Source organism: Pagrus pagrus (genome assembly GCF_965226575.1).
Source record: "Pagrus pagrus genome assembly, chromosome: 2".
In the NCBI taxonomy this organism is placed as follows: Eukaryota; Metazoa; Chordata; class Actinopteri; order Spariformes; family Sparidae; genus Pagrus; species Pagrus pagrus.
In genome coordinates this window covers 1,268,602-1,296,554 of record NC_140186.1, presented here as the reverse complement: position 1 = coordinate 1,296,554, position 27,953 = coordinate 1,268,602, and the positions used below count along the sequence as shown (strand labels likewise).

Sequence of the window (27,953 nt, the reverse complement as noted above, 5' to 3'; positions counted from 1 at the left end):
TCCTGTTTGAACTGCGTCATGATTCACACATATGAAGAGAAAGTCCAACAAATGATCCGGCTCTCTTATAATAATCCAATGCGATAGATAATTACAACAAAGATTATCCAAACGTTCCCAAAAAAAGAGGAATAAATAAATAAATCATGTGACACTACATTTTTTATGTGTGTAAAGCCAACTGAATTTTTAATTTCCATGACAAAAAAAAACGTTCACACGTGAAAAACGTGTTTTTTTTCCTGCTGAATGTTTTTACAGATGAAAATAAAATAAAAATTAAGGAACTCGGAAAGATTTTCAAGACAAAACTTTTGCTTACTTTAGGAAAACAGTCCTGACAGTGAAGCAGCTTCACTTCTCTTTCTGTCTCCGTCTCTTTCACTTCTTCTCTGTGACACTCACATGATTTCTGCCTGCAGACGAAAAGGTAAGTGTGTGTTTTTAATGTGACTTCTTCATGTGTGATTTGTGTCTTTTCTCCTGTAAAGACTCGTGTTATCAGACTGTTTGTGTCTTCATTTCTGTCTGATTGTGATTTTATAAATATTATAATGTTACAATATTATAATGTCAGTGTCTTTCAACACTGTTAATCACTTTTTTAAGGTTTTTATGAATGAATTCACTAATTATTCTGTGTGACTTTATAACCAAAATGTGCCTTTTGTGTTTAGTTTGATTTAATGAACAGCAGAAACAAGTTGGACTGTAATCTGAGCTGACTCACTGCTGAGAGATGAGGTTCTGTCAGAACCGGTCTGACAGCCTGGAAACTTGTTATTCTTTGACTGAACCTTGATCAGCTGTTAATTCTCTGACTTCTCTGATTGACACACTCAACAGTGAATCAAGCTGAGCTGAAATCTTCATTTTGGCTTGTTGAAGCGTCTTCACTGCTCTTTGTGGTCTCTGTGGTCAGAAACAAAATGTTGAGCTGCTTTTACTTTAAACTTAATTCTAAACTGTCAGATTTGTGTTTTGATCATTTGGGGTCAGAAAGCTTCATTAGTTTCCTCCAGTCAGACTCTGTATGTTTGTCATGTGACTGAGAGGAATGCTGATAAATCATGTGTGACAGCATGTTGTTGTGTTTGTGTGAAGGTGTGGGCTCTGCTATGAATCAGTGTGAGGAGACAGAGGAGGGAGTCCCTCCCTCTAAAACCACTCTGTGTGGGGAACATGACAGCCAGACCAAAGCTCAGAGGTGAGATGAGGATCTCTAACTGTCCATGACTCTTCTCCATGTCACAGCTCAGCACTCAAATCACTCCACCATCATGATTCACTCTCAAAGCTCTGTGTGTGTTGTGTTGAAGCCCAGAGCAGCAGAGACCAGACTCTGCTGGACCTGGACCTGGACCTGGACCTGGACCTGGACCCAGCTGTGTGTCCATCAAGAGTGACCGGTCCATGAGTTTGCCTAATAACTTCAAGGATGGAGACCACTCTGCTGAAGAAAGGCACAAATTTAAACCAGAAGAGTTTGTTGTTCTGCGGCTCTCCTCCTAGACAGGAACATAAATAACAGGGTCGACAACTAGAAACTCAACTAAAGGCGTCATCATTAAAACCAGAAAACTGTTTCACCTAATCCATCAAAAGGCCCCAGAAGCAGACAGATGATGTAAAATGTGAAGCTGTTGATGGTTGAAATCATCGTACTTTATGTTCTCTCTCCAGAGTTCAGCAGGTTCTCAGTGGTCAGTCTGTCCAGCAGCATCCAACAGACCTGGACTCCATATTTAAGGTGAGTAAATGTCCAACAACAACTTTACTTCAATTCAATTCAAAAAACTTTATTTGTCCCCGGGGGGCAATTCAAAGCAAGGCACGTGGAGCAGTTGTACACAACACAACACAAAACAGTCAGCTGGTTAAATTAAAAAAAATATAAAAATATATAAAAGGGTATAAAATATAAAAAGGTATAAATAGAATAAAGGGATATAAGCAGTATCTACATAAGGTGCAAGTTGGTACCGAGGTAGATTGAATGTCCATAGAAATACTATAAATATATAAAGATAAATTGGGGATGTGTGTTGATTATTGTCCGTTAGCAGGATGGGGGTGGGGGGGTCCAGGGAAGTCCGATGATTTTAGAGCAGACTTTGACAGTGCTCTGCAGGCGGGTCCTGTTTTACAGGCTGGTGGAGTGAAAGCAGGTTACTGAGAATGTGATTACGCTGCTGGCATCTCCTGAGAATCTTCTCTGTGTTGGAGGCAAATTTCAACATGCAGTCGAAGTTTGTGCAATCTCTACAGTCTTCCCATGGACTGTGCTGACAGCTGCTGCAGCCAGCTCCCTCTGCTTGCTAGAAAAGGTCACCACCATCTCTTTGGTCTTCTCCACATTGAACTCCAGGCAGGAGTTATCACACCACTCCACAAACTCATGAAGCTGAGCTGTGGTGATGTGAAGGACCTGAGAGCAGCGACAGGAGAACTGTGTCATCAGCATACTTGACCAGATGACAGTCTGGATGGGTGGACCTGCAATCATTAGTGTAGAGGATGAAGAGCAGAGGAGAGAGGACATAGCCCTGAGGGGAGCCAGTAGAGGTGATGGAGAGGTCAGAGAAGGTGTTATTGACCAGCACCCTCTGTGATTTGTTGGTCAGGAAGTCTGTAATCCACAGGGTCTGCTGGTCGTCCAGGTGGAAGCGGGTGAAGAGTTTCTTTGCCAGGATGTGTGGCTGTAGGGTGATGAACGCAGAGGAGAAGTCTGCGAACAGTAGTCTGGCTGTAGTGTTGGAGTGTTCTAGGTGCTCATGTACAGTATCCAGGATGTATATTTTAGCGTCATTGACCCCTCTACCTGCGCGATACGTGAACTGGAGAGGGTCCATCAGTGGGTCAGTTACCTTGATGATGTGGTTCTTGATGACTCTCTCCATAGCCTTCATCATGAGTGAGAGCCACAGGCCTCAGGTCGTTCAGAGCCTTGACAGAGCTCTTCTTGGGGATGGGGACCACTGTGGAGTGCTTCCACAGCTGGGGGACTGTGCCGCTGTCCATGGATCATTGAAACAGGAGCTGAAACACGCCCCCCAGCTGCTCTGCACAGCACCGCAGGACACAGCCACTGATGTTGTCTGGGCCTGGTGCTGTGTTCTCCTCGGTCCTCCTGAGGGCTCTCACGACCTCCTCTGTGTTGAAGCAGAGTTCAGCTTCAGCAGGTGTGAGGGAGGAGATAACGTCTTCTAGCTGGGTGATGTTGTCCGTCTCGGGAGGCAACAGCCATTCCGACATACCGCCAATCCGACATTAGGCCTTAATTGTCGGAATGGCAACACTTAAACCTTTAATGAAACATCCCATCATTCCGACATTTGTTGCCTCTTTTTTTTTTTTTTTTTTTTTTTAAACTTTATTTTTTTTCCTTTTCATAACACAAACATGAGGTCATATACATACATTCAGTCACATTGAATGATACACTTAAGTACTCGCGACAGGATTATACACTTACGTTCACAGCTGTGTTTACAACAATTTCAGCCGTCACACTCTGCATCGGCTAAATATGTAACCCATTTAGTCCAGTAATCTTCCCCCTTTTCCTTCTGTAATCTCAAATTGAAAGTTAAATGTTCCATACTGTATATGTCATTTGACATTTGTTGCCTCTTAAGGTCGGAATGGTGGTATTTATTTATTTTTTAAACGTCTTGCCATTCCGACACATCTTTTAAAAAGGGTTAGGGTTATGGGTTGCGGATTATGGTTAAACTTTTGTCGGAATGCCGGGACGTTCGCATGTCGGAATAGTGGTATGTCGGAATTTTGGAATGTCGGAATGCCAGCATGTAACCGTCCGTCTCAAATCTGGAAAAAAAGGAGTTAAGGTCATTGGAGAGGGATGCTGGGCTGCTGCCGGCCACCTGGATGGTCCTGTGGGTGGTGGGAGCAGTGTTCACAGCAGCCATGTTTTTGATTCCATGCCAAGCTGAGTTGAGGCTCCCTTGTGTGAATTTTTCCTCCATTATGTCCTTGTACTTCAGCTGTAAATGAAATGAAATGTCTCATTTTACATTTGAAGTTTGACTCTTTTGCAGCATCTTGAGGAGAACGTTGTCACCTTTGTGAAGAACGAGTTGAAGAAGTTCCAGAAGGTTCTGAGTCCAGATTACCCAGAATGCTCAGAGAGGCAGAGTGAGGATGAGGAGGTGTTGGACGGTGAGGAGGAGGAGCAGAGGAGGAGCAGCAGAGAGGCATTTCTGAAGATCACACTGAACTTCCTGAGGAGAATGAAGCAGGAGGAGCTGGCTGACTGTCTGCAGAGCAGTAAGAGGATTTTCCTCAATGAACTGTTTTCTTCTTCACACTAACATCCACTCACTGATGTGTTGTGTTTCATTCAGGAACTGTTGCTGCAGTTTGTCGACGTCAGCTCAAATGTAACCTTCAGAAGAAGTTCCAGTGTGTGTTTGAGGGGATCGCTAAAGCAGGAAACCCAACCCTTCTGAATCAGATCTACACAGAGCTCTACATCACAGAGGGAGGGACTGCAGAGGTCAATGATGAACATGAGGTCAGACAGATTGAAACAGCATCCAGGAAACCAGACAGACCAGAAACAACAATCAGACAAGAAGACGTCTTTAAAGCCTCACCTGGAAGAGATGAACCAATCAGAAGAGTGATGACAAAGGGAGTGGCTGGCATCGGGAAAACAGTCTTCACACAGAAGTTCACTCTGGACTGGGCTGAAGACAAAGCCAACCAGGACATACAGTTCACATTTCCATTCACCTTCAGAGAGCTGAATGTGCTGAAAGAGAAAAAGTTCAGCTTGGTGGAGCTTGTTCATCACTTCTTCACTGAAACCAAAGAAATCTGCAGCTTTGAAGAGTTCCAGGTTGTGTTCATCTTTGACGGTCTGGATGAGTGTCGACCTCCTCTGGACTTCCACAACACTGAGATCCTGACTGATGTTACAGAGTCCACCTCAGTGGATGTGCTGCTGACAAACCTCATCAGGGGGAAACTGCTTCCTTCTGCTCGCCTCTGGATAACCACACGACCTGCAGCAGCCAATCAGATCCCTCCTGAGTGTGTTGACATGGTGACAGAGGTCAGAGGGTTCACTGACCCACAGAAGGAGGAGTACTTCAGGAAGAGATTCAGAGATGAGGAGCAGGCCAGCAGAATCATCTCCCACATCAAGACATCACGAAGCCTCCACATCATGTGCCACATCCCAGTCTTCTGCTGGATCACTGCTACAGTTCTGGAGGATGTGTTAAAGACCAGAGAGAGAGGAGAGATGCCCAAGACCCTGACTGAGATGTACATCCACTTCCTGGTGGTTCAGTCCAAAGTGAAGAACGTGAAGTATGATGGAGGAGCTGAGACAGATCCACACTGGAATAAAAAGAGCAGGAAGATGATCGAGTCTCTGGGAAAACTGGCTTTTGAGCAGCTGCAGGAAGGAAACCTGATCTTCTATGAATCAGACCTGACAGAGTGTGGCATCGATATCAGAGCAGCCTCAGTGTACTCAGGAGTGTTCACACAGATCTTTAAAGAGGAGAGAGGACTGTACCAGGACAAGGTGTTCTGCTTCGTCCATCTGAGTGTTCAGGAGTTTCTGGCTGCTCTTCATGTCCATCTGATGTTCATCAGCTCTGGAGTCAATCTGCTGGCAGAAGGAAAACAAACCTCCCGGTGGTCTAAACTATTCAGAGACAAACCTGAACCAACACATCTCTACCAGAGTGCTGTGGACGAGGCCTTACAGAGTCCAAATGGACACCTGGACCTGTTCCTCCGCTTCCTCCTGGGTCTGTCACTGCAGACCAATCAGACTCTCCTACGAGGTCTGATGACACATAGAGGAAGTATCTCACAGACCAATCAGGAAACAGTGAAGTACATCAAGGAGAAGATCAGTGAGAATCTGTCTCCAGAGAGAAGCATCAATCTGTTCCACTGTCTGAATGAACTGAATGATGGTTCTCTAGTGGAGGAGATCCAACAGTACCTGAGATCAGGAAGTCTCTCCACAGATAAACTGTCTCCTGCACAGTGGTCAGCTCTGGTCTTCATCTTACTGTCATCAGAAGAAGATCTGGACGTGTTTGACCTGAAGAAATACTGTGCTTCAGAGGAGGCTCTTCTGAGGCTGCTGCCAGTGGTCAAAGCCTCCAACAAAGCTCTGTAAGTGAACAGATACTGTATCACACATGTAGGGTTTTCCTCCACTAATGAATCTCCTAATATCAAATATCAATCAGAGTCCAAAGATTTAGTCATCAGATTGATCAGTTGAAAAACATGCACATTGTTCATTTAGTTTGATTGTACCTCTACAGATTTATGCATCCATGAAATAGAAGAAAACTGTCTCTTTGTAGTTCATGTCAAGCTCAATCCCAGAGATATGAGTATAATTTAGGACATTTCAGGACATCTATTAATGGTGACAGAATGCAGTAATATACTTGAGACTATAAAGACCCAGTCCATAGAAATGTGATGTGTTTTATATTGTATAAGACAGAAACGGTATCAGTGTTTGTCTTTGTCACTAACTCTCCTTCAGGCTGAGTGGCTGTAATCTGTCAGAGAGAAGCTGTGAAGCTCTGTCCTCAGTTCTCAGCTCCCAGTCCTCTAGTCTGAGAGAGCTGGACCTGAGTGACAACGACCTACAGGATTCAGGAGTGAAGCAGCTGTCTGTTGGACTGAAGAGTCCACACTGTAAACTGGAGACTCTCAGGTCAGGATTCAGCTTCTGTTTCAGAAAGAATACTTTAATGTTACTGCATATACAAGTTTAAGTCTATTTAAAATATGAAATTCAACATCTGTAGCAGGGCTCCAGACAAACTTCTGCCACTTGTAGCACTGGTGCTCCTGATGGAAAATTTGAGGAGCACTGGTATAAAATTAGCGAGCACCACATAAATCATCAAGAAACACAATATTTTTTACAATCTTAACCGTATTACGCACCCAAAATGCAGAGGCCACAGGCTGGAATACACATGCTTTAGAAGCAACACATGAAAGGAGGGGTGCACCTTGAGTGCTTGAGGGAGTTTGAGTCGGGCCACCGAAGGGTTAATCATTTTGACAATCTCAAAATGTCCAATGTATCTTGATGCCAACTTACGGTAGTTGGTTTGGAGGGGAAGATCCCTGGATGAGAGCCACACTTTTTGACCCAGGGCGTAGGTAGGAGCTGATGTGCAGTGTCTGTCCGCCAGGCCTTTGTTCCACACAGCTGAACGGAGGAGGGTGTGACGGGCACACGGAACTGCTACTTCAGCCTCCTGCTCCTGGAACAAGGGAGGCTTGAAGCCTTTAGCTGCCATGAACGGCGATATGCCTGTGGTGGAGCTGACCAGGGAGTTATGGGTGTATTCAACCCAGGGAGGATGTGTGGACCAGGAGACCGGATGTCTGGCGGAAACACAGTGCAGTGCTGAAGTCCTGGATCGCATAGCATAGAGCATAGATAGGCAAGGTTTCTATGGTTGGTCCAAACAAGGAAAGGGCAAGGATGACAGCTTACAGCTCCCAGTTACCCACGTCGTAATTCCTCTTGGCAGGGGTAAGTTAATGTGAGAATGTGAGGAGAAAGCGCAGAGATGAAGCTTCTGGTATGCTTCTGATCACCGGCATACCAGAAGAACATCGAATCAATCACTGCGATAACAACGCTCCAACTCCGGTGTCTGAGGCGCTCACCTTTACCACGAACTGGAGTGACTGGCGTCTCGTTCAGGACGGGTGAGGTGTAGAGCTGGCGATGACACAGTCGATGACACAGTCATAAAATTTGGTGAGGTGGAATAGAGAGTGCACAGTCTTCACTAAATACATCACCAAGGTCATGGTAGTCAGCAGGGACTGAGGAAAGGTCACTAGGTTCTGGAATGGCAGGAGTCAAGTGACTACAGGAGGGGGCAGCAGAGTGGAGGCAGTTTGAGTGGCAGTGCACACTCCAACTCACTATTCTGGAACAAGACCAGGCGATATGAGGATAATGCAGTCTTAACCAAGGGAGACCTAGGACTATTAGAGAGTGAGGAGAGGGGATTGAAAAAGTTGAACAGTCTCACAATGATTACCAGACAGGAGGAGGGTCAACAGGACAGTAGGTAAGTGTCACCTGAGCTAGAAGCCTGTTTTCTTAAGAGAAAATATCTTTGGGTGACAGGAGAGTGAGTGTGGGAATGTAAGCTTGAGTAACAACTTCAGAGTCAATAAAATAATAAAATTGTTGTTAGCACCTGAGTAGTACCTGTACCCGACTGCCACAGTAGAACCATGACAACGAGAACAGATATGAGCCTTACTTTCCTCTTGAAAAATGTTTTTTCGGGAAAGGTTCTCACAAAAAGATTTTTCTTTTCTCTTGAAATGTTTTTTCTTAAAAAAAAACTTCACCAGAAAAAAAAATCTCCCTTGCCCCTCATGACTTCTACAACTTAAAGCTAGCACCATGGTGATGAGTAGCTTTTACCAAACAAGAACTATCTTGAATTAAATATTGTGTTTTAATGCTGTAAATGGAGAAATTTGAAATATTTTTACAACCCACAACTTTACTGTTTTGATTCAGTCTCTCTGATCTCATCAGCACCTTTTTCGGCAGCAGCTGTTTTATCAAACACGCTCTGATAGACCCTCTGTACACTACCTGCCCAGCAGCAAGCAGCTGACAGACACAGTGAGAGACTAGCTGCTGAACAAAATGGAACATCAGACTGATATTTAACCAAAGAGTTGGTGGAGACTTTGCCCCTTTTTTAACCTCAGCACTCTGTGATTCGGTCTCTGTCTTCACAGATGTTTTTATGATGTCCATTTTGTGTATAACAACGTCTTGTGCTGCCTGAGTGGTCAAACTTTAATGTGGGAATCCTGACAACGAAAGAAAAGATGAAAATAAATGATATTTAAATCTGTGTGTGTGTGTGTGTGTGTGTGTGTGTGTGTGTGTGTGTGTGTGTGTGTGTGTGTCTCCAGGCTGTCAGGCTGTCTGATCACAGAGGAAGGCTGTACTTCTCTGGCCTCAGCTCTGAGATCCAACCCCTCCCATCTGAGAGAGCTGGACCTGAGCTACAATCATCCAGGAGACTCAGGAGTGAAGCTGCTGTCGGCTGGACTCGAGGATCCAGACTGGAGACTGGACACTCTCAGGTAAGAACAGACAACAAGAGCTCACACACTGTTTCTCTGTCACACTGACAAGCTGAGGACTGTTGGTTCACAGTCTGAACCAGCAGCACTGCTGATAACAGTGAACACAGTAACTGATGTGCTGAGAGTCCCTGTCCACACTGAGACTGACCTCCGGACTAACATCACACCACCATCTGCTGTTGATCATTTAAAGACACTATAACACACACTCTGTTTGACAAATCAAGTCAAAAGGTTCTCAGTAGAGAGGGAGTCATCTGCTTAACAGATTGTAAAGAGCCTGGAGACAAAGTGTGATTTTTCATATTGGACAAAATAAATAAAAGTTCACTTGAATACTTTGGAATCCACTGACTTAAATATATATTATAGTTTCCTGTCGTTCAGTTTTAGTATTTTATTGTCTTTTTTGGATTATATATTTTTGTCAGACCTTTTTATTATTTAGTTGTTGTTTGTAAATATTTGATGTAAAGTTTGAGTGTGTGTATGAAGTGTGTTTTATAAATGCAGCTGCTTTATCTTCATGGTGATCTGAGTGAAGCTTTATGAAGATCATTGATGAGGAAGCTTCTGAAGGTTCATCCTGACTTTGTTTCTTCCTCCAGGGTGGAGCATGGTGGAGAGCAGAGGCTGAAACCTGGTGTGAGGAAGTGTAAGTGTGTCTGTTAATAAAGCAACAAATAAACCATCAGCTGTGTTAGATGATAAACTGCTGCTGTATTGTGTCTTGTTCTCTCCATCAGATGTCTGTGAACTCACAGTGGACACAAACACAGTAAACAGACTCCTCAAACTGTCTGACAACAACAGGAAGGTGACATATGTGTCAGAGGAGCAGCCATATCCTGATCATTCAGGGAGGTTTGACTGCTGGCCTCAGCTGCTGTGTGGAAATGGTCTGACTGGTCGCTGTTACTGGGAGGTCGAGTGGAGAGGAAGGGTTCATATATCAGTGAGTTACAGAGGAATCAGCAGGAGAGGAAACAGAGATGACTGTTTGTTCGGAGGGAATAATCAGTCCTGGAGTCTGAGCTGCTCTGATGATGGTCGTTACTCTGTCTGGCACAATAACAGAAGTACAGTCCTCTCCTCCTCCTCCTCCTCCTCCTCCTCCTCCTCTGTCTCTAACAGAGTAGCAGTGTATGTGGACTGTCCTGCTGGCACTCTGTCCTTCTACAGAGTCTCTGACACACTGATCCACCTCCACACCTTCAGCACCACATTCACTCAACCTCTTTATCCTGGGTTCAGATTTTGGTCATCAGGTTCCTCAGTGTCTCTGTAGGAGGGACACACACACACACACACACACACACACACACACACACACACACACCCTCTCTGTAAACCACAGTAACAGAAATGGTGTAGTTGTGTTGTCTCTTCTTGGTCAATGCGCTGCACATCAGTGGTTTTAAATCTCTTTAAATATGTTTTGAACGTTCAGATTTCAGTTTTCTGAACTTTGTGATCTGATTGTTTTCTCACAACAATCAGCCTGTATATACAATAACATCAGGCTCCACACACACATGCATATAGATCATCATAATCATGATCTTTGTTCAGACGGCTTTTATTTAGTTGATTTGTCTTCATCATTGAAGTTTCTCATTTGTCTTCTTTGAGTTATTATCTGTAAATATGTGTCTATGAGTGGATAGAGCTGCTGCTACGTGCAGACGGACCTCCATTACAAAATCTCCCTGTAGAGTCGAAGAGCCAAAGACTTTCTGTCAACACTTCATTATCTCACATCATCTGTCAGAATAAACATTTGACTTTCTCATTCATGTGTCTCTCCTGATTGAAATAACGTCTTTTCACATTAGTTTGATATCTCAGGTGCAGCAGATCGAAACGGATTTGTTCACTCTTTAGACAGACTACATCCACATAGATGGACCATTAAACCTCTCGAGGGCTGTAAATTGTGGGGTGACCAACATTCCTCGTTAAGTGTGTTTTGTCCTGCTCCTCTCCTTTCCTCACCACAAGTGTCTGAAATGTCTTTCTATCTACTTTAATGTGTAAATATATTTATCTTGTGTTTCAGATCATCTCATCATTTTGATATCCATGAACCTCAGCTTTAAAATCTGCCGATTTACAGGATTCCACTTCTATCTGATGAGTTTTGGTTGTAACTTTTAGCACAGTGATATAATGTCAGTATCACATGAGTGTATTTGATGTTAAACAGTATGGTTTATTTATGATTTGACTTCTGTTATCATTTATTATTTTAGATGTGCTCCTCTGTTCTATAATCCTTAGCTACAGATAAGAACATGTTTATTTGTTATATTTTGTTACTCTGTGTTATTTGATTAATTCATCTTACAAGCTCCTGGAGCCTCCATTGGTTCTTAGATATGTCTCATAAATTGATGACAGCGTGCATAATTCAAATATTATTTAGTCAAACCAATCAAATTACTCCCCTTTAAGAAGAGGCCAGTTCTCTTTCCAAACAAAGGAATTCATTAGTCATCGGGAAAAGAGCGCTAAGGATCCTATTACTACCAAAACACACCCCTACACTATAAAACTTCACAACACATGCTGTCCTGCCCTCTTGTCTCTCACGGTTTACATCCTGACTCTTGGATTTTGCTCATCACTCTATTTTGGGCTCTCTGTGGTGAAGCACTCCTGCTTGGCAATGCAGAAAACAGGCATGATCAGGTGTTGGCTTGTGTTTTTAATATTTTACTGAGAGCTGAAGAAATTCCTTTCTTTTTAGTTAGTTAATTATTTGACCGGAGAACACATGCTGTGTGTCTCCTCTGTGGCCTCAGATAGGCCTTGTCTTAGCCTGCTCTGGCTCTTCATGTGTTCTGATGAGCTGATGCAGAGCAAATTCTTAAATGGTGTTTGCTTTTATTGATTCTGTCGGCAATAGTTTAATACCTACATTTGCCATTCATTATCATTCATCCACTCTTGTTATGTATATGTACATGTATGTATGTATGCATGTATGTATGTGTAGGAGCCATTTCTTATGTTGTGTAGGTATTTACTTTTCCACAAGGGTGCAGTATTGTTTCAATTGCTTTCTTTTACCCCAGCAGCTGCCCCAGCTGCTTGAGATCAGGAGAGTTGATTAGTTTGAGTGGAGTGGTGGTGGGAAAAACACAGTTTTTACACAACAGCCAGAGAAGTAATAGAAAACCTTTTGTTTTGTCAACGTACCTTATCTTTTTGTTGAAATAAACGGGAACCACACCCAAAGAGATCACCTTTGCAACCTTTCTTTTTAATTCACTCTGGAATTGAGTCAAGAACCATCCCAAACCATCATCAGGTGACAAGTTTTGTTTTTTATTGAATAGTCACCACAGTATGTATGATGCTGCTGCTGTTTGTTGCCTGACCTGCAGCTGTGTTCAAACATACAGTACATCAGTGCTCACGTGACACAACACCCCAAACGGCGGCGCCCCTCCAGCATGCGGTGCTACAACCGACCGCCTATATGACCTATGTCAAGAATTTACAACTTTCACATATAAGACTGATTCATTTAATGTGATTCATTTTCTGTCTAATTAATTAATCAATAGAGATGGTTCTCCTTTCTAAAGAGTGCTTAGCAATATTTCATATATGTGTTGAGGATGCTACAATCTGATGTTTGTGGATTAATATTCCTGCTGCATTAATGTGTATGTGTCATTTTACTGCTGTAGATGTTTCAGGTGGAGCTCATTTTAATTCCTTTATATCCTGTTGGCTGGTTTCATCTACATGAAATATGACAACAAGAAGACAAAGGCAGGGCTGCAGGCAGGGAGGCAAATCAGGAAGAACAACAATGCCCTTCATCCAACAGTCTTTCATTGTTCTGGGAATTTGACGTGTTTTCTCTATTAATCTGATTAATCTGTTCACCTGTTTGTATCATTAATGTAAAGAATACTCATTACATTGAGAAAATCATTATTTGTGATTACAATAACAGTTGTTGGTGATGTATTAGTGTGATTTGACTGCTGTCATGGGAGCTCAGACCCCTTTGGTTCCCACTTAACTCAAACCCTTTTAATTCACTGCAGCCCAGAGTGAATGCTTCTTTTTGCAGCTTGTGTGTCGCAGCGCCACCGTCGGTTGGTCAGAGGATGAAGAACTACACTTCATGTTGTCATTAAGATATTCAGATTATTCATTTTAGTTTAATTTTTTTTTTTTTTTTTTTTTTTAGATTTGAGGTGTCAGCAGTCAACTATTTTTTTTTATTTCTGGTGATCCATTTTCTGTCTGATCCAAATTATTAAATTATTCTCTAAATTATTCTCTCCTGTGTTTATGAGCTGACAGCTTTTGCAGGATAATCTTTCAAAGTTTCTTCATTTTTTTTTCCCATCTATGAAAACTTGTATGAAACCAAGTGAATTTTTATTTTCCGTGAAAAAAAAATCTTATGAAATAAAAACTTTCACTCATAAAAAACATTTTTTTTTCTCTTTAATGTTTTTACATGCAACGAGTGTGTAGTGTGTGTCTAAGACTTTCTACTAGTGAGTCCGTGTCCGGATACTCATGACATGCTTCTGTGAGCAGCTAAAGATATTTCTACTGGAAATATGTTGTACAGTTGTTCATGTGTGCGCATTAGCCTCACGTGTTTGTTAGCTCATTAGCATGTTGAGTGTAGGTTGTTAGCATTCATTAGCAAAGTGAACAGACTCGTAGCCACTGTTTAGCTAACCAAGCTAACTTCGAAGGCTTTAGTTCATCGTTTCTGACGTGGAAACCCTGAAGATTGATCAGAGACTGTTGAGCTGACATTATAGTATCAACTTAAAGCTCAGTGCACCTCGCTGGAGGAGACAACGCTGTCGCTGGACCCCTGTGTGCCCTCTTCTTCCTCACCGGGACTGAGAGACTGGTCACAGCTGCAGACTGGACTGGTAATACTGGAATAAGGTACCACACTTTTATTTTGCTCCTTTGAGTGAGCCGGCCATAAGTTTTGGGCCGCACCGCTCCCAAGCTTCGCATCAGGCCTGCAACAGGGTTTCTATATTTTATGTTACATGCCGGCTGAGGTGTTAAGTGACTGAGAGTGGGCCCACTGAGTTCAATGTGAATTTGGTTTCATTGTGTTTTGCAATTGAAAGGAAATATTGCCAGGACATCAGAAGTTGATGAGATGTGTTAAATATTATTTCATTTTGTTATTTTGAGTAAATAATTGAGACTTATTTTTCTAAAAACTTGTGTGTGTTACTTTATTACTTAAGAGAGTATCATTTAATTCTGAGAGAGGCCTATTGAGACCCATTTGGTAAAAATCTTCATTAAAAATATAATTTACGAAAGGTAAATTCATAGGTAGGTTGAAAACATTTCATATGTGTGTTTTAAAAAGAAATCCAAGATAATAATTAAAACTGAGTTAATCAGGGTTAAAACTATTTGTTAAAAGAACCCAAAAGCCCTGCCCTCATCAATATGACTGCTGAGGGGAGCGCTACATACAGATGAAAAAAATTGAGGAACTAAGAAACATAATCATGACAGAACTTTTGCTGACTTTAGGAAAACAGCCCTGACAGTAAAACAGCCTCACTTCTCTCTCCATTTCACTTCCTGTCTCGGTGTGACTCACATGATTTCTGCCTCAACAAAAAGGTAAATGTGTGTTTTTAATGTGACTTCTTCATGTGTGATTTGTGTCTTTTCTCCTGTAAAGACTCGTGTTATCAGACTGTTTGTGTCTTCATTAGTTTGACACAATCATCGCAGTAAAAACTATTGAAATGTGTGAGAGGTGTCAAGCTCGTTGGTCGACAGGATCAACCGGTGCAAATGAGGAAGAACAACAACCGTTTGTCTCCTCAGAACAGATTTAGTTGTGTAGAAACAGTGAATTCATTTGGACACAACTTCTGTCTTTATTAATAAGAAACTAGTTGAGAGGCAGGGACCAGATTCTCTGTTGAACCATTCAAACATGGACTCACATGAAGAACTGAAGCTCTGATGTTTCTATTATTATCCAGACGCTCTGCTGAAAAGCACAAAGCAGCCACAGCAGTATGAGACAAACTGACAGTGTGAGTGAGCGGCCATGGAGGTTAATACTCCTCAGCAGGGTTCTGATCCAGAAGAACTACATCAACAACAACTGCTGAGTCTTTCATTGTTCTGTTTCCTCCAATAATCTGAGAGTTGTGCAGCCGGACAGTCCAGTCTCTTAGTCCACCAACAACAATGATGTTATTTCTGCAGCAGCTTTTAAAATAAAGATGTATTTTTGTAGAGAACGACCTCATTATTCTAAATGTAACATGTTTGTGGAGAGAAGTTTAGTTTCTACAAGAGAGACCGAGCCAGAATCATGTGCTCATCAAAGTTTGATCAGCTGATTGTGATTTTATTAATATTATAATGTGACAATGAAAGAAAGTCCAGTTTAGCAGAACACACAGTTTGTGATAATCTGATACAGATGATGGGTTATTAATGAAGCGTCTCAGTCAACACAGTCCAGTTTAGTGTGCTGCTGCTCTTCAGCTCTGTGGACATGTGTGGCTCATGTGCTCCATCTGGTGGACTGATGGAGCTACATCAGCTGCTCTGAGCTTTCTGACTGCAGCTTCAACATGTTCCAACCACAGCTGGTGAATACATCTGATTAATGTGACGGCCATGTTCTTCATCACTTTACTATGAATTCATATTTTTCTCTGTGTGGTACAAAGTGATTATGTTGACAGATACTGAGAAATGAGTCACAGTTTTACTTTGAATTTGGTGCATTTTACATTTAATTTTTTACTGAAAAAAATCCAAAAAATGCTCCCTGACATCTGAAGAACATGATTTGTAGGAGCGTCTCTGTAGCACCACAATAATCCATTTATAATGGTATCTAAGAAATATGACGGTGTCACAGTGTACTCAGTTATGTCGGAGTGACTCTTAAAGGAATGAACACAGAAGGCTCCTTTTTGTTGTTGAACAAACGCCTTATTATAATTTCACCAAATATTCATGAAACTTTACATAAATTATGAAAATGATTTATTTTTTACCCTAATACAGAACAGATATATCGTAGAAGAGCAGGTGGACCTACACTGCATGATAACTGTCAGTTTTCATACCACAGTACCTGAAAAATATCGTTGTGACCCTGCTCGTCACACATTTTACCTTCATCATAAAAACCTCAGCTCCTGTGATTTTGGTCATATTTGAATTAATTATGCAGCCCTACCAGCAACGTTTCTTAAAAAGTGATGATTGAGTTTTAGTTTAGTGTTTCATGTGCAGCTGAATGATTGTGCTCGTGGTTTGTTCTTGTTTTGGTGTTTTGACCGTAAACTAGTTGAGTCCACACGGTCCTTTTTAAAGAGACAGACACTTTTATTTTGATACAGACTGAACATTTCCGGTGTTTCAGCTCATCACAAGTTGTTTTTGTGTTTAAACTGGGTTATTTTGCAGCTTTTTACTGGCATCATTCAACTCAAATGTTTAAAGAGTCTGAAAGGAGCTGAAAATATTACATTCAGTTTTGCTGCAGCTGAAGCTGTCAACATGTCTGTCGTGTTGACTGAAGTCAGATTTGGATGTATTCAGTGTTTGTGTGAATCTGGTGTCCAGTCAGACTCTGTATGTTTGTCATGTGACTGAGAGGAATGCTGATAAATCATGTGTGACAGCATGTTGTTGTGTTTGTGTGAAGGTGTGGGCTCTGCTATGAATCAGTGTGAGGAGACAGAGGAGGGAGTCCCTCCCTCTAAAACCACTCTGTGTGGGGAACATGACCGCCAGACCGAAGCTCAGAGGTGAGATGAGGATCTCTAACTGTCCATGACTCTTCTCCATGTCACAGCTCAGCACTCAAATCACTCCACCATCATGATTCACTCTCAAAGCTCTGTGTGTGTTGTGTTGAAGCCCAGTTTTCATCCTGTTTGATAATATTAACATATTTGTATTGAAGTCTGACTTAAACATCAACATGACTGTTTAAGCTTGTTAGGATATATTGGTATGGACATATCTGTTAGTAATAAAAGCTTCATTTCTATAGCACACATTATACATTACATGCAGCACTTGTGCATCACAACACAAACAGGAAAAAAACTGAATTTAAAGCAGTTAAAATATTTAAATGCACCGAGAAAGAAGAAGAAAGTCATGTATAAGAAAATAAAATGATCATTATGTGACAAAAAGTTTCACTGATAAGTCTATTTTTTTTTTTTACACTAACAGACTATAAAGTTGTTGTTAAAGGTTTGTTTGTTTGGTTCGTTGGTTTGTCTGTCTGTTTCAATCAGGGTTCAGCAGCAGAGACCAGACTCTCCTGCACCCAGCAGAGTGTCCATGAAGAGTGACCGGTCCATCGGTTGGCCTATTTTCTTCAAGGATGGAGACCACTCTGCTGAAGAAAGGTAAGAATGTAAACCAGGTGAGTTTGTGATTTAGCTCCAGAAAATAGTATAAAATGGATATTTGTTGGGTGTTTTAAAGGAGAAAACGTCCTTCAGAGACTCAGTAAGTCAACATAGTCCCAGCCAGCAGGAACGTTCCTGTAACATTTCATCATGTTCTCTACATGTTCTAACAATGTTATTGTTGGAGGAACGTTTCATTTGTAACATTCAGACAACGTTTTACTGATGTTTATCATTTCAAAGAAGTCTCCTGTAATGTCGTCCACCTCCTCTTATCTCATCATGTCACATTTTAAAAAGGGTTGTAGCTTCAAACTGAAGGAATGATCAGCAACATGACACGATTACTAGAACCAGTTTATCTGACTTATAATATGAACTTTGGTTATTGTCCCAAACTGGATCATCAAACTCTGATGGTTTTTCTGGACTTCTTCTCTTTAAATCAACTTTAGATTTTGATACATTTGAACATTAATTTGTGGTTGAAGGTTTGAGAGGTGCGTTGGTTTGTCTGTCTGTTTCTATCAGGGTTCAGCAGCAGAGACCAGACTCTCCTGCACCCAGCAGAGTGTCCATGAAGAGTGACCGGTCCATGGGTCGGCCTTTTGACTTCAAGGATGGAGCCCAGTCTGCTGAAGAAAGGTAAGAATGTAAACCAGGTGAGTTTGTGATTTAGCTCCAGAAAATAGTAAAAATGGATATTCGTTGGGTGTTTTAAAGGAGAAAACGTCCTTCAGAGACTCAGAAAGTCAACATAGTCCCAGCCAGCAGAAGGGTTCCTGTAACATTTCATCATGTTTATTAAAGGAGCTCAGCCTAATACTTGAGCTACTGAGGTTTTGACTACGGAATAACCTGGTTGACGCGCCTCGCCTTGGCTTTGCTCTCATACCGCAATGAATGAATGTCCACGCTGTCCTTGAGTTGATCCACAGTGGGTTTTATTACGGTGCGTTGTCCGTAAACAAAAGAAAAACAAACAGCTAATGAAGAGCGCCTCCGCGCCACAGCGGTCGAAAACCGTTTGCCCTTCCGGGTCAAAGCCTAACAAAGGGAGTGAATAATGCCACCTATATGCACCTGAGCTCCCCAGGTGACAGCACAGCGACCCCACACACACACTGAGTGAATTACACCAAACCTCAGAACACACCAAACACATTCAGCTCCTATAATGTTCTCTACATGTTCTAACAATATTATTGTTGGCGGAACGTTTCATTTGTAACATTCAGACAACGTTTTACTGATGTTTATCATTTCAAAGAAGTCTCCTGTAATGTTGTCCACCTCCTCTGATCTCCTCATGTCACATTTTAAAAAGGGTTGTAGCTTCAAACTGAAGGAACGATCAGCAACATGACACGATTACTAGAACCAGTGTATCTGACTTATAATATGAACTTTGGTTATTGTCCCAAACTGGATCATCAAACTCTGATGGTTTTTCTGGACTTCTTCTCTTTAAATCAACTTTAGATTTTGATACATTTGAACATTAATTTGTGGTTGAAGGTTTGAGAGGTGCGTTGGTTTGTCCGTCTGTTTCTATCAGGGTTCAGCAGCAGAGACCAGACTCTCCTACACCCAGCAGAGTGTCCATGAAGAGTGACCGGTCCATGGGTCGGCCTTTTGACTTCAAGGATGGAGACCACTCTGCTGAAGAAAGGTAAGAATGGAAACCAGAAGAGTTTGTTGCTCTGCAGCTCTCCTTCTATCAAGTCCTGACATAAAATGATCTGTCAGCTGGTCTCAACTTTCACACTCCACTGATTTAATGTTTTCTTCAAAGAGGAACATTAAATATTCAAGACTTTCCAGAAATCAACAGTTAATACATGAAGCAAGTGATCAAATGAGAGCAAATGATTTTCCTCCAGATTTGATATCAATTGTTCAAATCATTTGTGGACTAAAGATGTTGATCTCTCTCTGGTTCCTCCTGGGACTCAGTACTCTGACTGGAGGAGGTGTGGATCAGTGCAGGTGGACCGTGACAACATATTGTGTTGTTGCCCATAGATTCAGTCTGTTGGGAGGAAGTTGGATGGTTAATGTCAAGAGTCCTGGGCTTAAGATTTAATGTTGCATCAGTCCCTCTGCATCTTTGACACCAGTCCAATGACTGTGTCTCTCAAATGCTGCCGCCTTTACTGAGAAGTCCGACTTCAACTGAACCCATTCATACAGACAGTGGAAGCAGAGATGTTTGAGTTAATTGCAGTCGGCAGTCTCCCCCTCTGACAGATGAAGGTAGTTTGTAAGTCATTCTCAAAACACTGCTCTGAAATTAAAAAGAGAAAAGATAATATGAACGTCTCACTTCTGTCTGACCTCCACAGTCTGGATGTTAATGTGCCGTGTGTACGACCTCATTAAACACAGCAGAAGTTACTTGCTTGCTTAAGATAGAAATCAGGGGTGTCAAACTCATTTTAGTCCAGGGGCCACATGCAGCCCAGCTTGACCTCAGGAGGGCCGGACCATAGGACAATAACTAATAAATAACAACAACCAAGAATGATTCCTTTTCTTTTAGTGTATTTAAGTAAAAACTCAACACAGCACAACACAGCATTTACAGTGGAAGCTGTTAAGGTGGCAGGTTGTTATCTCCTGCATTACAAACTTTGTTCAGGTCAGGGTGAAGCCTCTGACGCAGCATGACGCAGTATATTACAAGAAGTAAAGTTCATCAATATTAGGCATCAAATCTTTAGCAGTTGCCAGTTTCATAATGTCATTTAGGGCTTATGTGTAAGCCTGGCACACATTTTAGCTGTATTCATGCTCAAGACAGAAAAAGACTGATCACATGGGTAAGTGGTCCCAAACATGCACAAAATTTTGGCTATCAGGGCGTCAATATGGGGTACTCTGGTAAGAGATACTGATAAAATGTGTCACGGCCCGCAGAGACAAATATATCTTTTAAATCTGAATCACACTGCAAGTCAATTACCTCAAGATGGATGTCAACCGACAGATCTGAAGACTTGACTGTGAATGACGAGCAGAAAAATGTGAACTCTTGCCGTTCTTCCATTACATCTGCCGGCCTGGCTCTACTCGGTTTGACTCGGCACAGCAGCCCGGCACAGCCAGGATTTGTATTTCCACCACAACTGGGCTACCAGCTTCAAAGTGTGTCTTACAACAATGGCACGGTTGTCTTGATCCGCACAGTGCTATCGAAGAATCACAGCTAAAGATAAATGCACATAAAACTTTTAGACAGCTCAGCTCCCAGGGTCAAGGAAGAGGTATGAGAGCCTCTCTACCACATTAGGTGTCTTATTTTCCCTACAATGACTTCAGTTTCCTTTTGTACTGCATCTATCAGTGGATTTAGTACAGGAGCACAGTTTTCTGGGAAATTCTGAAAGTTAAAGAATTATGTGATAAATGAGACACTGCACTGGAAAAGCAAAATGGCAGTGAGAAGCTTCTTATATCAACCTAAAGGCGTCATCATTAATACCAGAAAACCTAATCCATCAAAAGGCCCCAGAAGCAGACAGATGATGTAAAAATGTGAAGCTGCTGATGGTTGAAATCATCGTACTTTATGTTCTCTCTGCAGAGTTCAGCAGGTTCTCAGTGGTCAGTCTGTCCAGCAGCATCCAACAGACCTGGACTCCATATTTAAGGTGTGTAAATGTCCAACAACAACTTTACTTCAGCTGCAAATGAAATGTCTCATTTTACATTTGAAGTTTGACTCTTTTGCAGCATCTTGAGGAGAACGTTGTCACCTTTGTGAAGAACGAGTTGAAGAAGTTCCAGAAGGTTCTGAGTCCAGATTACCCAGAATGCTCAGAGAGGCAGAGTGAGGATGAGGAGGTGTTGGACGGTGAGGAGGAGGAGCAGAGGAGGAGCAGCAGAGAGGCATTTCTGAAGATCACACTGAACTTCCTGAGGAGAATGAAGCAGGAGGAGCTGGCTGACTGTCTGCAGAGCAGTAAGACGATTTTCCTCAATAAACTGTTTTCTTCTTCACACTAACATCCACTCACTGATGTGTTGTGTTTCATTCAGGAACTGTTGCTGCAGTTTGTCGACGTCAACTCAAATCTAACCTTCAGAAGAAGTTCCAGTGTGTGTTTGAGGGGATCGCTAAAGCAGGAAACCCAACCCTTCTGAATCAGATCTACACAGAGCTCTACATCACAGAGGGAGGGACTGCAGAGGTCAATGATGAACATGAGGTCAGACAGATTGAAGCAGCATCCAGGAAACCAGACAGACCAGAAACAACAGTCAGACAAGAAGACATCTTTAAAGCCTCACCTGGAAGAGATGAACCAATCAGAACAGTGATGACAAAGGGAGTGGCTGGCATCGGGAAAACAGTCTTAACACAGAAGTTCACTCTGGACTGGGCTGAAGACAAAGCCAACCAGGACATACAGTTCACATTTCCATTCACTTTCAGAGAGCTGAATGTGCTGAAAGAGAAAAAGTTCAGCTTGGTGGAGCTTGTTCATCACTTCTTCACTGAAACCAGAGAAATCTGCAGCTTTGAAGAGTTCCAGGTTGTGTTCATCTTTGACGGTCTGGATGAGTGTCGACTTCCTCTGGACTTCCACAGCACTGAGATCCTGACTGATGTTACAGAGTCCACCTCAGTGGATGTGCTGCTGACAAACCTCATCAGGGGGAAACTGCTTCCCTCTGCTCGCCTCTGGATAACCACACGACCTGCAGCAGCCAATCAGATCCCTCCTGAGTGTGTTGACATGGTGACAGAGGTCAGAGGGTTCACTGACCCACAGAAGGAGGAGTACTTCAGGAAGAGATTCAGAGATGAGAAGCAGGCCAGCAGAATCATCTCCCACATCAAGACATCACGAAGCCTTCACATCATGTGCCACATCCCAGTCTTCTGCTGGATCACTGCCACAGGTCTGGAGGATGTGTTGAAGACCAGAGAGGGAGGAGAGCTGCCCAAGACCCTGACTGAGATGTACATCCACTTCCTGGTGGTTCAGTCAAAAGTGAAGAACGTCAAGTATGATGGAGGAGCTGAGACAGATCCACACTGGACTCCAGAGGGCAGGAAGATGATTAAGTCTCTGGGAAAACTGGCTTTTGAGCAGCTGCAGAAAGGAAACCTGATCTTCTATGAATCAGACCTGACGGAGTGTGGCATCGATATCAGAGCAGCCTCAGTGTACTCAGGAGTGTTCACACAGATCTTTAGAGAGGAGAGAGGACTGTACCAGGACAAGGTGTTCTGCTTCGTCCATCTGAGTGTTCAGGAGTTTCTGGCTGCTCTTCATGTCCATCTGATGTTCATCAACTCTGGAGTCAATCTGCTGGCAGAAGGAAAACAAACCTCCCGGTGGTCTAAACTATTCAGAGACAAACCTGAACCAACACATCTCTACCAGAGTGCTGTGGACGAGGCCTTACAGAGTCCAAATGGACACCTGGACTTGTTCCTCCGCTTCCTCCTTGGTCTTTCACTGCAGAACAATCAGACTCTCCTACAAGGTCTGATGACACACACAGGAAGTATCTCACAGACCAATCAGAAAACAGTGAAGTACATCAAGAAGAAGATCAGTGAGAATCTGTCTCCAGAGAGAAGCATCAATCTGTTCCACTGTCTGAATGAACTGAATGATGGTTCTCTAGTGGAGGAGATCCAACAGTACCTGAGATCAGGAGGTCTCTCCACAGATAAACTGTCTCCTGCTCAGTGGTCAGCTCTGGTCTTCATCTTACTGTCATCAGAAGATCTGGACGTGTTTGACCTGAAGAAGTACTGTGCTTCAGAGGAGGCTCTTCTGAGGCTGCTGCCAGTGGTCAAAGCCTCCAACAAAGCTCTGTAAGTGAACAGATACTGTATCACACATGTAGGGTTTTTCTCCACTAATGAATCTCCTAATATCAAATATCAATCAAATAAGAGTCCAAAGATTTAGTCAACAGCTTGATCAGTTCATCGGTTGAAAAACATGCATATTGTTCCTTTAGTTTGATTGTACCTCTACAGAATAATGCATCCATGAAATAGAAGAAAACTGTCTCTTTGTAGTTCATGTCAGGCTCAATCCCAGAGATATGAGTATAATTTAGGACATTTTATTAATTGTTGACAGATCCCAGTAATATACTTGAGACTATAAAGACCCAGTCCATAGAAATGTGATGTGTTTTATATTGTATAAGACAGAATCAGCATCAGTGTTTGTCTTTGTCACTAACTCTCTTCAGGCTGAGTGGCTGTAATCTGTCAGAGAGAAGCTGTGAAGCACTGTCCTCAGTTCTCAGCTCCCAGTCCTCTAGTCTGAGAGAGCTGGACCTGAGTGACAACGACCTGCAGGATTCAGGAGTGAAGCCGCTGTCTGTTGGACTGAAGAGTCCACACTGTAAACTGGAGACTCTCAGGTCCGACTTCAGGTTCTGTTAAATGACCACTCAAATGTTGCTTGGCATCAGGTTAAAAATTGCTTAAGAAATTGTAACTGTATATTAAACATTTGTAGGAGGTTTACATCAGTTATCTTAATGTACAGTAAAGTTATATTCATCAATCACCATGGCAGCTTTAATCAGTGGTTTTTTTTTCATTAATTGTGCATGAAATGTTTAATACATCAGGTGTCAAACAGAGTTTTATCAAATGACTTTTTGTTGCCCCTCAGCTCTATGAATTGGTGAATCTTAAAGCCCTCTTTTTGGTGTTTGTTTTTTGTTTTTCTACTTTCCACGATTTACTGTTGGATTCAGTCTCGCTGCTCTCATCAGCATCTTTTTTTTTCTCTTCAGCAGTTTGTCGGACAACAGTGTCAAGTGGTTACAGAGCTTTTCCAGTGCAGCTGGCTATATTTTCAATATTTTTCTGATGTCACATCACGTCTGCTGTCAATTTTATTTATAAAGCCCCAAATAATTTTTACATTGCTTTAGTGGGCTTTTCAATCTGTAGAGTGAGTGACATCCTCTGTCCTTATACCCTTGATTGAAAAAACTTTTTAACAGGGAAAAAACATCAGGGAGATCCTTCTCCCATGACCAACAAAATCACAGTTCACAGATATAATTCAGAGAATGTCTGTCTCTACATATTCATAAATATACATTGTCCTGTGTGTGTGTGTGTGTGTGTGTGTGTGTGTGTGTGTGTGTGTGTGTGTCTCCAGGCTGTCAGGCTGTCTGATCACAGAGGAAGGCTGTACTTATCTGGCCTCAGCTCTGAGATCCAACCCCTCCCATCTGAGAGAGCTGGACCTGAGCTACAATCATCCAGGAGACTCAGGAGTGAAGCTGCTGTCGGCTGGACTCGAGGATCCAGACTGGAGACTGGACACTATCAGGTATGAACAAACAACAAGAGCTCACACACTGTTTCTCTGTCACACTGACAAGCTGAGGACTGTTGGTTCACAGTCTGAACCAGCAGCACTGCTGATAACAGTGAAGACAGTAACTGATGTGCTGAGAGTCCCTGTCCACACTGAGACTGACCTCCTGACTAACATCACACCACCATCTGCTGTTGATCATTTAATGACACTGCAACACACACTCTGTTTGATAAATACAGTTCAGTGTTTATTAACCAGAATAAAAACTCATCAAGAGGTTTAAAGTTGATTCTTGATCGTGGACAGAAACTGAAAAACAGCTCAGCTCAACTTCCATTTAGTCATTTAGTAGTTGCTCTGGAGATTCATTGTGTTATTTATGAAAGATCTTAAATTTTAAGATAATGACCAGACTCATGAAAAGCCACATTATTTAATGTTATGTATGTGAATATAAAAGCTGTGTAAATTAAATAGTTTTCCATTCAGTAATCAATGTAATGTAAAGACCATATCAGGATGTGAGAGGAGGAGGGGAGATTCTCCTTTAAGGTGTAAGTGTCAGAAAGTCATATGAGGGGGAATTCTCTTTTCCTGAGGTGTTACAGGAAGATGATGACATTTACATTTCAATAAACAGCAAGGGGGTCCAGGGGGTCATTGTTTTGGGAAGAAGTGATTCACGACTGTCGTGAAGTATGCAACCACTGTATTTAATGCAGAAACATTTGGAAGACTGGAGAGAAGACTTCGGGTCTTCTCTCCATGCTGCATGTATTAAAGAGATCAGATTCATCTGCTGAGTCTACAATTCTTCTGAGAAATAGCAACTCTTTACCTCACAAAGGAGAATTTCTGCTACAACAACTGCAGATGTTAATGCTAACAGCTGAATAAAAGAGAGAGAAGAACTCATTTTCATCAAGTCAAAGAACAACAGAGTCAGTTTTGGTGAGGATGTGATCTCGTTTGCTGTCAGTTGAAGGTCAGACAGTCTGAACGTTCTCTGTGTGAGTCCAGTTGTTTGGTTGTAATTATCTGTGTGATCTGAAGCTGGACAACATCTTTTATTTAGTTACACTTGGTGCTGCATGTTAGTTCAGATGATCAGTGATTCAGCAGAGCTGCTGATGTGTGTGAAGTGTTTCAACATTCAAACACTGAATGCTTCAACTCTCATTCATGTTTGAGTTGTAGTTTCTGGTGATGTAGCTGATAGCAACATGTAGCACACCTCACACAATTACCAGAGTTTGTTTGTAAGTAGAGCTACGTTATAAAAAGCACTGCCCCCTACAGGACAGACAGCAAAGACTCCACCAGTGATGATATCTGAACCTGAATGTTTAAAACCAGCGTGTTGTCATCAGTGATTTGAAGCTTTTATCATATTTAACTGTGAGATAACAGGATTATGAAGTTGTGTAGAAATGAGACTGCTCAGTTTTACGTGGAGAGGTTTTAACAGCCTGTCAGTATTAACATGCTATAGTGCTCCGCAGTGATATTGTTCTTCATGTTGAGTTATTATTGACACATTTCTGTTGTCCAAGTTAATTATTTGAAGCCAGCTGTGAATGAAAGCTACAACATTTAGACATTTAAGATTTAGTTTGAGACGTGTGAAGAGTTTCTGTTTCATGATGGACACAACAGGAGAACACAGTTCATTCAGGTCAACATGAGATCGTTTCATATCCGCCAGCTCCAACATGCATTCATTAGTTCTTCACAGGTTATTTAATGTTCTTTGATTTTCTTTAAAAGATGTTTAAAAGCATTAAGTTTGCTGTCAGAAAGTCTTCAGATACCTGATCTGACCTGATGTTCATCAGAAGGAGTTTGTCCAGTTGTCAGGATTTTTTTCTGAACACTTTGAGGACGTCTCGTTTGTTTTGTTTAAAAAGTCGAGGTTCAAAGTTCAGTCGTAGTTTTATTTTATGTTTCATATATTTTCCACTGCGGTCGATTCTGTCACTTCACATTATTAAATGTAGGAAAATTAATTTATTCAATGATTATTCAGTCGACCAGCTTTTTATTATTTAGTTGTTGTTTGTGAATATTTGATGTAAAGTTTGAGTGTGTGTATGAAGTGTGTTTTATAAATGCAGCTGTTTTATCTTCATGGTGATCTGAGTGAAGCTTTATGAAGATCATTGATGAGGAAGCTTCTGAAGGTTCATCCTGACTTTGTTTCTTCCTCCAGGGTGGAACATGGTGGAGAGCAGAGGCTGAAACCTGGTGTGAGGAAGTGTAAGTGTGTGTTCACTTTGACTGATGAAAACAAGGCAGCACATGTTAAAGTAGTTTAAATCTAAAGCTTGTGTATCTGCATTCAACTGTCAGTTTGAAAGAAGATCCAAAAAGATGAGTCATTGTGAAGTTTTGATCTAATTAACAGTCAGTCTGTTAATAAAGCAACAAATAAACCATCAGCTGTGTTAGATGATAAACTGCTGCTGTATTGTGTCTTGTTCTCTCCATCAGATGTCTGTGAACTCACAGTGGACACAAACACAGTAAACAGAAAGCTCAAACTGTCTGACAACAACAGGAAGGTGACAGCAGTGAGAGAGAAGCAGCCATATCCTGATCATCCAGAGAGGTTTGAGTACTGGCCTCAGCTGCTGTGTAGAACTGGTCTGGCTGGTCGCTGTTACTGGGAGGTCGAGTGGAGAGGAGAGGTTGAGATATCAGTGAGTTACAGAGGAATCAGCAGGAGAGGAGACAGTGAGGACTGTTGGTTTGGATGGAATAATCAGTCCTGGAGTCTGAGCTGCTCTGATGGTGGTTGTTACTCTGTCTGTCACAATAACAGAAGTACAGCCCTCCCCTCCTCCTCCTCCTCCTCCTCCTCCTCCTCCTCCTCTGTCTCTAACAGAGTAGCAGTGTATGTGGACTGTCCTGCTGGCACTCTGTCCTTCTACAGAGTCTCTGACACACTGATCCACCTCCACACCTTCAACACCACATTCAGTCAACCTCTTTATCCTGGGTTCTGGTTCTGGTTACCTGGTTCCTCAGTGTCTCTGTAGGAGGGGGACAC

At 42.1% G+C, this 27,953-nt stretch overlaps 2 protein-coding genes across 2 annotated transcripts in view; one reads left to right on the top strand and one right to left on the bottom strand.

Annotated features, from left to right (window-relative positions):
• The window catches only part of LOC311271323 (uncharacterized protein), a 207,725-nt gene that overhangs the window by 102,108 nt on the left and 77,664 nt on the right, over positions 1 to 27,953 (bottom strand). The gene's annotated exons all lie outside the window — the stretch shown is intronic.
• LOC311266329 (uncharacterized protein) lies at positions 1,081 to 27,942 on the top strand (the record flags this gene model as incomplete). Its single annotated transcript, XM_084368649.1, is given in 21 exon segments — positions 1,081 to 1,207; positions 1,320 to 1,463; positions 1,684 to 1,750; positions 4,062 to 4,290; positions 4,368 to 6,165; positions 6,551 to 6,724; positions 8,983 to 9,156; positions 9,768 to 9,814; positions 9,906 to 10,432; positions 10,434 to 10,443; positions 16,832 to 16,967; positions 17,469 to 17,582; positions 18,117 to 18,230; positions 19,144 to 19,257; positions 21,172 to 21,238; positions 21,321 to 21,549; positions 21,627 to 23,421; positions 23,811 to 23,984; positions 24,740 to 24,913; positions 27,114 to 27,160; positions 27,395 to 27,942. Coding segments are annotated over 21 exon segments (6,807 nt in total). The 5' UTR covers positions 1,081 to 1,082.